Raw genomic sequence first — 12,261 nt, forward strand, 5'->3', positions numbered from 1 at the left:
GCGCCTGCTGAAATCTGCTGCCAGATGGTGTTGTGCTATTCAGATAATTAGACAGACACCCAGAAAAATTAAAACGTGAATATCTTCCGAACTAAAAGTCATCAAATATTTAGTGTCACTTCAAAAAACAAAACCTAACCGCTCACATTGAGAGTCTGTTCTACGACTACAATCTATAAACTTAATTTGCTGAGAAACGGGAAAAATGCAGGCGGTCTCCTCATACATACAAAAGCACAGCGTGTACGTCTTAGTTACCTGGGTGCCTGTGTCAGTTTTAGGAAGGCTGCAAATACCCTCCGATTACTATCGGCACAGTCACGACCAAACCCTAACTACACCTCTGATCCGACAGGGCGCTGAGCTCACATGCATGAGCAGCTACACAGGCTGAAATGAAACAGGGCTCTCACTTTTGAAGGCTGCTGAATCTTAATCTCCTGGGAATCAGATGCAGAGTCTGACTTGGTGCCTCCAGAATTTGGTTTCTCCTTTTTTCTCTTCTGTTTCTTCTTTTTCTTTTTGGCACCCAAGTCCCCTCTGGCACTTCTGTTAGGAAATTCACAGGGGGTAAAACAAAACAGATCGTTATATAAAATGGATCATTTAGGACAACACACGTTACACGTAGGAGAAAGAAAAACTATGTTAGGATGTGTTATCTTGTGATTTATAAGAAACATGTATATTTGATCATTCAGGTGACCAAAATATATTATTTTTCACATATACTTGGTTTTTCATTGATGGTTCCTGACTCAACAGCTCCTAAAACCTTTGGACTTTCCTGAATGATGACAGCTTAAATGTGTCTCTTGTGTTAATGAGGGACTTTTGGAAAGCACCTAGGGACAGTGCTGGCTGCCAGTGGAGCCAGTCATGTGATTAGAGGGTTGGAATTTTCAGTGCCACCCCCAACGTCCAGGGAGGAGAGAGGGGCAGGAGAATGGCCAGTGATTTAACTAGTCGTGCCTATGCAAAGAAGCCTCTATAGAAGCCCATAAGGACAGGGTTTGGAGAACTTCTGGGTTGGTGAACACGTGGAGGTGCTGGCACGTCTGGAGAGAAAAGAGAAGCTCTAGCCCCTCCCCACACCTTGGCCTATGCATCTCTTCGCCCTGGATGTTCCTGAGGTGGATACTCTTAGAATAAACTGGTAATCTAGTAAGTAGAATGTTTCCCGAATCTGTGAGCTGCTCTCAGCAAATTAACGGAATCCGTGGAGAAGGTCTTGGGAATCTGATTTACAGCCCGTCTGTCTGAAGTACAGGTTAAAATCTGGACTTGTGACTTATGCCCGAAGGCATAACCTGTGGGATCTGATGCCATCTCTGGGCAGACAGTGTCAGAATTGAGTTCAACTCTCAGACACTCTGCTGACATCTAAGAATGGCTTGGTGTTGTGTGAGGAGGTAAGTGGGAAATGAAATTTAGTCGGATTAGGAAGTTAACAGGACGAGTAACTCAGAAGAATATCAGTCTATACTCTTCATCCCGCAGGGTGCTGAGAAGTCATCTGAGCAGGAAAATTGTAGATATAAATCGTATTTCGCAACAGAAGCGAAACAGCTTTCACAGTTACCACAACGCCACTGCTCTATTTAGCCTTTTAAGGGAGCGATACACGTTATCAAAGAAAATTCATTAGGAACATCTTTGAGTACAACAAACCACTAACCTGGACACGACAGAACCAAAGAAACTGCTTTTCTGCAGAGGGGTACATTTTTCCTGAGATAGACTTTTCCTAGAAGGATTAACAATGAAAAAAACTCCAAATGAGGAAAACATTTTTTTGGTAAAACACTTTTGTTTGGAACCTTTGTCATCTTCTGCGTGTCCTCTTCTGAAAGCAAATGAGGCACAAAGAGATTTAAATTTTCCATTTATTTGGGCCTATCCTACTGTAATGTCCCCAGAAGGTCAATTAAATTCAGAGTCAGAGGTTATTATCTCGTTATTGCCTGACGTCGGGAAAAGTGATGGAAATGACCAGTCGCATCTCACTGTTCTCAATTAGCCCTGTTGGTCTTCACCCGTTCTTTCTTGAATTGTTACCTAATTCTCAAATACGTATTCATCACATAAGACACAATAGTTGTTCCAGAATATATTCTTCCAAAATTGTCTGTCTTCTCTAAAGCATGCCTTCGTTCTTACCATGAGTAAGTTTTAAACAAAAACTGATTCTTAAACATACTGAAACTTGTCTTTTTCCTCCTTCCATTTCACGATATGTCTTGGACTTCTTCCCAAGGATATATTGCGCTACCTCGTTTCTTTTTAACAGCTGGAGAGCATCCCATATGTGTAAATACGTCTACTTCACTCCTATATTAGAAATGCAGCTGCCAGAACATATTCTGGTACTTACATCCTTGTTCATTCATGCTAGCACATCCAAAGGTGGACATGCTAGGTCCAAGGGCGTGCAGAGTTTTAGTTTTAGTAGATAATTAAGACTGCTTTAATAAATGTTAGATCTATTTCCATTCCACCAACAGTAAGTCACAGTCTCCGTTTCTGCAGGTAAGGAGCTTGGAAGTCATCATGCCGTCCGAACAGACTGAGAAATCAACAGTTCTTCCTGGGTCTGTAAGAGTGGCAGCGACACAGGACAAACTGCTGCCCTCAGCTGGGAGAGACCGAGAGGTGAATGCAGGGAGTCACTGCTCCCCAGAGCAGACGGTCACCAGCTGAAACCACCACAGGAACCAGTGCCCAGCTAGGAAAACCACTGTAACTGACCAAGTGCTGGAGGGTACATGGGGACAAGTCTGAGCGTCAAACACTCCAGGGCTCTCCCACATTTTTGTGAGTTTTACCGTGAGGGGGAATCATTCGGAAACACACCAGAGAACTCTGTTCTTCCTAAGGATGTCTGCCCTCGGGAGAAATGAGGCCCCCAGGGCCTGACCTGCCGGGGGCCTGACTGACCTGGGGACACCCGACTTCAGCCCATTCTCGCCGTCCTGTCCTACCTACAGTGGGGAGGAGAAAACAGAGACATCCTGGTGAGTTCACGGTCCAGGGGCCCGGGCTCATTAAAGACTGGGGCCTGGTCACAGGACTATAGAGTGTTTCCCAATCCCCCACACCTCACCACCACATCACTAAAAACCGATTTTCAGCAGTTCCTTTTACCCAGTTTATTACATCTGGCTATCAGGAGAAAAATTACAAGGCATACCAAAAGGCCAAAAACACAGCTGGAAGAGACAGAGCAAGCATTGGAAGCAGACCTGGCAGGGATGCTGGAATTATCAGGATGGGAATTTCAAACAACCATGGCTCATATGCTAAGGGCTCAAACGGACAACACAGACAGCATGAAGAACAGCCGGGCAATGTTAACAGAGAGATGGAAATCCTAAGGGAAAAAATGACAGGGATTAAAAACACTAACAGAAATGAAGAATGCTTTAGATGGGCTTATTAGAAGACTGGGCATGGCTACAGAAAGAACTTCTGAGCTTGAAGATATAGCCAGGGGAACCTTCACAGAAACCCCCAAGACTGAAAAGCGAAGAGAACAGAACAGAACAGACTATCCGAGGACCATGGGACACCTACGAAAGGTGCGACACACACGTAATGGGCATTCCCAAAGAAGAAGAAAGAGAGGAGGAGCCGAAGAAATATTTGACGCCATAAAAACTGAGAATTTCCCCCAATTCATGTTACACACGAAACCACAGATCCAAGAAGCTCAGAAAACATCGAGCACGATAAATGCCCTAAAAAACGACACCTAGGCATATCATTTTCAAACTATAGAAACACAAAGACAAAAAATTCTGAAAGAAGCCAGAGGAGGGAAAAAAACACCTTTGCCCATGAAGGATAAAGACGAGCAAAGAAAAACGTCAGTTTCCCCACTTCTCTGCCAGACTGAAATATTACCTTTCTTTTTCATCCCCGACAGTTTTACAGGTAGAAAAAAAAATCTCACTGCAGATTCGACTTTTCTTTATTTAGTCACAAGTGAGGCTACACGTTTTCATGTGTTTATTGACCATTTATATTTTTCACGATTTGTTCATTCATAGCCTTTTTCTGTTAGCCATATTTTTAAAAAACGGATTTGTAGGTACTCTTTATATTAGCATGGATAGAAACTATCGTTTATTAGATATTTTTACTTTGGGAACTTTAATCTCATTTAATCTTTGCAACAGACCTATGAAATACTACTTTATGGTTAGATTACTTCGCCTAGTTTGTTATCTATTATTTAGATTACAAATACTTTACCCAGTTTATTTCTTTAGCTTTCGGCTGTATTTATGATATCTTTTCCTGCAGAGACATTTTAAATTTTTATGGAGTCTACTATTTAAAAATTTTCTCTTGTGGCTTCCTGGCTTTTAAATCTTGCTTTGAAAGGCCCTCCTTATTCTAAAATTATATAAATATCCTTTTATACTTTTCCCTCTGTTTATGACTTGGCGGGGGGGGGGATTCTCTAATTCATTTGGAATAGAAGGTATACAATGTGAAGTACTGTGTCCCTATTTTACAAAAATACATTATAAATACACGAAGCTCCTTAAACCATAACTTGTTATTACTGGGGACACGCGGTATCGCCCAAAGACTAACCATCAGATATAATAAGAGAGGTGGGCATGCCTACTTCTTGCAATTACATTGTGAGGTTCTCCCTTGGCCAGACACTACTCCAGTTTCAAAACATGTCTGATAATTCTTCGATACTTCTCCCAACAAGAAGTGAGATCTCTTCCCCTCCCCCTTGAATCTGAGCAAATCTTATCGGTTTGCTCTTAACACAGAAGAAGTGACACTCTATGACTTTAAGGCTAGGTCACAAAAGGCCATGCAGTTTCCACCTGGCTCCTTTGGGATGCTCACCCCTGGGGAAAGCCAGGAGTCATGTCGCAGGTCTGACTGCCCCGAGACCGCCAGGCTGGTAGACAGTGCAGCTCAACTTCCAGGCAGCAGCTGGCACCAGCCAGCGACCGCGGGAGGGAGCCCTCTTGGACCATGAGCTAAGTCAAGGCTGCAGAAGACTCCCCAAGGCAACATCTGACTGCACCTGCACAAGAAGCCCTAGGTGAGAAACTGTCCCCCAACTTCCTTACCCACAGAATCTGCAAGCGCATAAAGTGGTAGTTGTTTTATGTCACTAGGTTTGTGATGGTTTGTTACACAGCAATAAAAACTTAGAACAGAAATTCGGTATCCGAAAATGGAGGGCTGTTGTAACAAAAACCTAAAACTCAAGGCACCCGCATGACGACCAGGTGGAAAGGCCCTGAGGAGACTTAGCAGAAGCCAGATGGCCTCCAGGAGGCTGCTGGTGAGGCCTCGAAGAAAAATAAAGAAACAGTATTTTAATGATTTCTTCATTTTCAAATAAAGAAAAGATTTAGAAAAGGAGGTCCCTGTTATGTAGTAGAGGGACGTTGATAAAACTGCTGCCAGGAATAATGTGGAAAATAGAAAACGTATCTAATGAACTTGACGATCTAACTAAAAAGATTTCTGGGCAGAGGGCTGAAAGTGCTGGCTTCTCCCCACTGACTATAACAAAATGAGAGAGGAGCGCTTAAAGAATGAGCTGCTCAGGTTTTGAGTGCAAGTTAGGGACTATATAAACCCAGCCAGTGCTTTCTAGATTAAAAAATAAAGCCACACTTTACCCCAGCATCTCCAGAAGGCAAAGGATTTGCATGTTAAGAAAGAGTCTCAGGACAGAGAAAGTCAAACCTCACTGGCCACGTTGACCCTTCGTTAGGACGTTAGGACGTCAGAAAGATCTAGGTGCTGCCCAAGGAAGAGGAAAGCTTATCTGCAGGAAATTTGTGGGTGGCTTTTGCCAAGTGGAGTGGATTGTAAATTAAAGCACGAGGAGCCCGTGACACTTTTAAAAGAATGACAGACCAGAACAAAATGAAGAGAGGCCTTGGACCCTCAGCTTTTTATAAGCGGGAAGCAGATGCAGAAGGCTACTCACTCAACTGCTAAGTCAGTTTCCTTTTAGACGGATGACTCAAAGGGTGCAACCCAGAGCCCAAAGGTCAGAGGCCAGAGCCATGGGGAGCAGCTCCCCAAAAGTAGGGCTAAATTCGAATCAAAGAACCGGTGTCAGGTTGCTAAGTTTCAGAACGGCTCGGACCACAGATGGGGAGTGTTCTCTATCTCCCTCTTTCTGGATAGGGACATCTACAGTGGCTGTCCTGCGCCTGTCCACTGTCTCACGATGGGTGGAGGGTGGATGATGCAGCAGCTCAGTTCATGGGTATTTGGACCCACCATGAGGGGCCTCGAACACACCCAGCCTTGGCTTAAATGACAAAATTTTGGACTTCAAGCCTGAGCCTAAGAAATAAACCAGAACACGATATAATTTGGGGGAGGGCCTCAGGGAGGGCAAATGTATTCTGCGTATGGGAGGACATAAATAATTTGTGGTCAGAAGGTGGTAGTATTCAACATATGCTCAAATTTTTAAGACCCGCCCCCCTCCTCCCCACCACCACCACAATGAAAGACAAAATCTAGTTCCGCTCCCCTTGAAATTCGCGGACAGGCTGGTAACACACAACCAATCATTCACGACAAATGTGTCAATATGTGACTTCCGAGTCTAGGTGAGAAAAGGCCACGTAGCTCCCGCGTGGTTCTCATAAAACATTCTCTCCTTCAGATGACCTTGAGACCCCTGCCATGCTGGTGAGACCACAGGCCGGCCCACTGTGTGAGAAACAAGCTGAGCTCGGCCAATGGCCAGCATCAACGGCCAGCATCAACGGCCAGCCCCGCAAGTGAGCTAGCTTGGGTGTCTAGCCCTTCGTCTGACGGAAGCCCCAGCCGAAATCTGATTGCAACCACCTGAAGACCCCCAGGGAGATCCCATCCAACCGTGCTCTTTCCGAATCCCCTACCCATGGGATCGGATCTGCGGGCATAATAAACCGGTTGCTGGTTTGTTAGACAGCAATAGTCACTGGAACATAACGTACAACAAGAACAAAGAAAAGTCCTGTCCTATGAAGCATCTGTTCTTAAGGCAACAGATAAAACACAAACGGGAGGCCTAAGGGAAATTAACCAGACAGGGCCCGTTAAGTGCGCCACCTAGTGGCTGGTGTGGAGGAAGACGGTCAATAAATAACAGGTACTGTTATTAGTACACATTTAAACATGTTGTTTTCGCAGCCAGGACACCCTTCTTTCCGTGTCCCCGCCAGCTGCTTGTCATTTAAGATGCAGGCCCAGCGTCACCTCCTCGGAGAAACCTTGCTCCTTCCCTCATCTTTAGTAGGTGCCCTAACTCAGGGGACCCCCTGCCATCTGCGCATCCTTCCAAGCCCAGTGTTATCTGCTGTCCTCACTGGACTATATGCGCCTTCAGAACAAAATTTCTCTCATTTCTTTATAAAATAGGTGAATAGAAAAAAAGATATATTGGTCTCTTTCCCCGGTTCCCAGCACAGAGCTCCTAAAATCCTTGTACTTTCCTGGGTGACAGGAGAGTCTTGTTCTAATGAGGGGACACGGTGGGCTCCTGGACGGGAGCTGGTCACCAGGAAGACCAAGCCAGGATTAGAAACTTGGAATCTTCAGCCCCACCTTCCCCTTCTCCACAGAGGAGAGGAGGGCTGACGATGGAGTTAATGAGCGATCAGGCCCACTCACAAAGCCTCCACAGCAATCCCAAAAGTACAGGGTGCAGAGAGCTCCCGGATTGGTGAACACAGGCAGGTGTGGAAGGGGGACACACCTGGGGAGGGCGTGGGAGCTGCTACCTCCTCTCGCATTTGTCCTATGCACCTCTCCCATCCGGTGTTCATCGGTATCCTTTACCATACCCTTTATAATGAACTGGTAAACAGCAAGTAGATGGTTTTCCTGAATTCTGGGCATCTAAATTAATCGAACTAGAAGGGACTCGCGGATGTCATCTGAAGTAGGGAGGAGGCAGCCATGTAGGACCGAGCCCTTGACCCATGGGACATGACGCAACCGCCAGGTAGATAGTGTTGGAAAGAGCTGAGTTCCTGAACACCCAGATGGAGTCGCGGAATTGTGCGGTGTAGGAAAAACACCCACATCTGGTGTCAGAAGGGCTGTGAGTGTGACAGTAGCGTGAGAATAAAGGAGAAACGGGGGGGGAACTGGGTTTTTCCTGCTCAGACGTGTGGTAAACATCATTCGTGGTCACCGGTATTTTTTTGCGTTTGCTTTAATACTGTTTATTAGCACAGTAACAAATGCAGACTTCAGTGGTTCGCAGCATACAGCCAATCCGCCGAGCGAGTTGTATTCCACGCTTTACGGTGAACAGCTTAAGGCATTTTACTGCAGGTTTTCATGATGATTCAAGCCTCTCATCTTTTCACAATATATTGGCATACAAAACAAAAACACGTAACTACTCATTTCCTACCTGGTATCTTACAGCCACGTGTCCATTAGATGTACATATAAAATGACAATCCCTAAAAACTGTTAAATATCAACGTTCCCTTCCAAGAAGGGAAAGCAAGTTCCAATCTTTTTAAACGAAAAAGTATGTCATCTCAGAAGGACTTTGCATAAACAGTCACGTGTGTCACCTGTACAAATTAAGTTGCTTTGCATTTACTGACTACAAGCAACTGGACCCAAATGTCTACTCTCCCCTGTTCTACGCTTCAGCTAATGCTGCAGAACAAATGATGATTTTATTATTTATTTACTTGTTTATTTATTTTTTTAACGCCTACAGCACCTGGTCTTCCTAGGTGGTCTCCCATCCAAGTACTAGCCAGGCCCGACCCTGCTTAGCTTCTGAGATCAGACGGGATCGGGCTTGTTCAGGGTGGCATGGCCGTAGAGACGAATGACAATTTTCAATGTTGCTACTACCCATTCTGTCTCCTATAGCAAGCTCATCTTAAGTTACGACAAAACCTTAGGAAATAAGACTGAATAATATCTGTTACAGAACTACCCTACTTTTTACCAACATCCACCCTTTCCCGCCCCTTCAAAATCATAAGCAGCTCTCTCTGTGGCACACAAATAATGTCAGAATTGCAAAAAGCCAATTTACGTGGCGTGGCTCCTGGGCCACTGTCTGGCCATCCTGTCACGTTCTGCTCTGTTGCCAGGGGGTCGCCAGGACTGTGGCCTGTAAGAAGTGAGCAGCCAGAAACGAGGACTTGAGAAATGGTTCGTGCCGGACTCCGAATATGTTTAGGTCCACGCACAGAACTCCTAGACGATTAACGTTAGAGCGATAGATTCTTGTCAGAAATGTAACCTTTGGCGGCTTGAAGCGATGTTCTGGTGTGAAGTGATATCAAAGAAGACTATGCCACCTTCGTACATGGATCTGGTGGCCCTAGAATGGTCACTGTCCACTCACAGGCGTTATCGCCTTTGGGACCAGCTCTCAGGTGGGGAGCCTAAAGTGACATCTGCCAGTCCCTCCTGAATCCTCTCGGCGCTGGTGGAGAGGAGTCTGGAGTTTTGCTCATGCTGACTTTACTCTCCTTCTTCTTGGGGGCGTGTGTTGGTTTCTCCGTTTCCTGGCTGGAGGACGAGGAGGAGGAGGAGCTGGTGCTGGCCCTCTAGTGACTCCCCAACCCCACCCTGCAAATAGCCGGTCTCTGCATCTGTCCCCTCCCTGCCCCCACGGTGGCTGCTGGGCCCAGCCACTGGGCCGATCAGTGTCTCTCTCACTGGGAGAGAAGAGGAAGGGCAGCAGCGGCACCAAAGACTCAGGCCGCTCACCAGTTGTTTCTGAATCCCCTCTCCGGCGGGCCTGGAGGGTATGATGCTCAGGCCTCCTGCCCTCCTGACGTGAGGCGTGGGCGGGCGCTTGGCTTAGCCAATGGAAGATGAGCAGAGTAACAGGTGTTCCTTGCACGTGAAAGCCCGGCCAGCCGTCAGACTTCTCTCTTTGCTCACTTGCCCTTCCAGCCAAGGCCTGCAGCCTTGTCAGGATGACGGCCTCGAGAGGTGACAGCGCCACCCTGAGCCTGTGTCCCCGAGTTCCTCTGCGGAGCAGAAGCCGCTGCCCGCACACATGAACTGCAGGCCGGAGACTCTCCCAACCTCTGTTGACTTACAGGACAGAATCATGGAGCTGTTTTTACCACACTGTAACTTAGAGTATCCTCACTGACACAAAGTGCTAGCCTTCTCGCCCGACCCTTAGGTCACAAAAGGACTCTCGGTCAGTTCTCCATGTATTAAAATCATACACTTTTTAATTCGAAATGGATAATTTGTTCCTCTATCATGTTAAAATAGGAAAGGTACGTTCCACAATGAGAAACACTGAGACAAGCACTTGAACTGCAGCTTCGTACTTCTCTGCTCCCTTTGGGGTGAGACTCCTTACTCTTTTTAGACCACTAGGATATGCCAAGGGGTACGCCAAGGGGTACCCTAGTGGTCTAAAAAGAGTAAGGCAGTCTCACCCCAAAGGGAGCAGTTCATTTTCACCAGGAGAATCAAATCTGCACTATTGTGATGTTTATATTTAAAATCGTCTAGTGGCTAAGGGCTCCCATAAATATCTGACTCGCAATTGGGCTTAAACGAACCTATCACAGCCAGACACCGGAGTGTGAAATGTGCCACAGAGAAGTACATCTCCACTTCTCTGATTTGGGACTCTGAATATTTCAGGCTTTCCTTCCTCAATGCTCCCACGGCTGGTTCCTTGTAAAGCAGTGAATTTGCTGTATTGTGACTGAGTAATTGATGTGTGCACTTGTGCTGGTGTGCGTGAGGGGGGTACAGAAGAAAGCTATTGATATAAGGTCTCTAATGCTTTCCTGGCTCTTGAGGTGGCGCCAATCCCATATCGCCAGACAGTAAAATACCTCTGAAAGCTACAGTCCTCCTTACCTGGATGGTAAAGTCAAATGCAGCCTGTTATCACATATTTCTTGAGCATCTACTATGTGCTCAGAATTGTGTTGGGTTCATCAAAGAAATGCCCTTGGGTTCAAAGCCCAGAGAACTATCCCTCTCCTGCCTCCATCCTTTAACTGCTGCCGGTTATGGTTTTTCTAGAAACCACCAGGAGCCCAGGAACTCACGGCTTTTCTACCCAATACACCCAGTTTAAAATATCTCCAAATTTCCAAGAAGCTTTCATCCAGAGGGATATAGGCTGAGAGGTGATGACTGGTATGGATGTCCATCCAGCTGGATGGGAATATCTCCACCAACAAAAAATCCAGAAATTTTTGTCTTAAATGTGAATCGTTTTTTGGTTTGTTTTCTGAAACAGATAAATTAAACTCATGACAACTGGAATAGATATAGAGACATAAAAACATAGCAGACTCTTTCACCAAAAATTCCTTAAATATGTTTATATCACCTATTCTATAACTTACTGGACACTTGTATAATGAAATTTTCTGTTAAGTTACATTTTAGGAGTTAATTGATACTATGTACCCCCCCCCCCCCACACACAAACTGTATTGTTAAAATTATATTAACTTATTTTGGTATAATGGGGAAACCGTTATCATTTTTGTTAACTCTGGTTTTTTAAGGTTTTATTTTTCCTCCTCTCTCTCATCTGAACTTTAAAAATAAATTGACAGGGACCAACAGACTTTGGTATGAAATTTACTACCCTTCCTCCAAACCCGGAGGTATCTGGCAGTATTTATACAGGGATGAGAAGCACTGCTTCGCAGGCCCTGAGTGAGGAAAGCTCTCCCAGAAGCCTCGAGAAGAAAAGAACTGCAGGCATTAGCTACAGTCTAACCACGTGGTTTTGAATCCTGGCTCCTTTGGCGGCTACTCCTAGCTGTGTGACTCTGAGAACATTACTTAACCTCTCTGTGCTGTAACTTCCATACCTGTAAAAGAATGATGTTTTCAATAAATTAAAAACTGAGAATAAAATGAGTTAATACATTAGTGTCAGCAGTTGGCACATAGAAACCACTCAGTAAATGTTAGCTATTATTATGAATCGTCTGCTTTACTTTTCTTCATATAACTATTGCTAGCTAAAAATATATCGTTTATTGGTTTGTCTTCCTCTCACTAGAATGTAAGATCCATACGACAGTGTTTTTCCATTGTCTTCCCAGCACCTAAAACAGGGTCTGACATATGAAAGGTCCTTAATAAATATTTGCTGGATGAATGAGAAATCAATGTAAAAATCAATGAGGAGAAGATAAAAGACCGACAGAAGAATGGGCTGAGGATATGAATAAGAAGCTCACAAAAGAAACGTTAATGGCCAATAAACTTATGAAACGCTTTCAA

General features: G+C 45.1%; 1 protein-coding gene and 1 non-coding gene across 2 annotated transcripts in view; both read right to left on the reverse strand.

Moving 5' to 3' along the window:
• NMT2 (N-myristoyltransferase 2) overlaps positions 1 to 2,780 on the reverse strand; it is a 33,039-nt gene extending 30,259 nt beyond the window's left edge. Inside the window, exons 1-2 of the mRNA XM_015585632.2 lie at positions 1,679 to 2,780; positions 414 to 549 (exon numbers count right to left, since the gene is read on the reverse strand). Coding sequence (XP_015441118.1) covers positions 414 to 549; positions 1,679 to 1,791 — 249 coding nt within the window. The 5' untranslated portion in view covers positions 1,792 to 2,780. The remainder of the gene's footprint in view (positions 1 to 413; positions 550 to 1,678) is intronic.
• A 5,945-nt stretch (positions 2,781 to 8,725) lies between these two features.
• Positions 8,726 to 8,844, reverse strand: LOC112475716. The gene has a single exon (XR_003044833.1). It is a non-coding gene; the product is annotated as a 5S ribosomal RNA (ribosomal RNA).
• Positions 8,845 to 12,261: the final 3,417 nt, after the last annotated feature.

The sequence above is a fragment of the Pteropus alecto genome, unplaced genomic scaffold, assembly GCF_000325575.1.
Source record: "Pteropus alecto unplaced genomic scaffold, ASM32557v1 scaffold11, whole genome shotgun sequence".
NCBI lineage: Eukaryota > Metazoa > Chordata > Mammalia > Chiroptera > Pteropodidae > Pteropus > Pteropus alecto.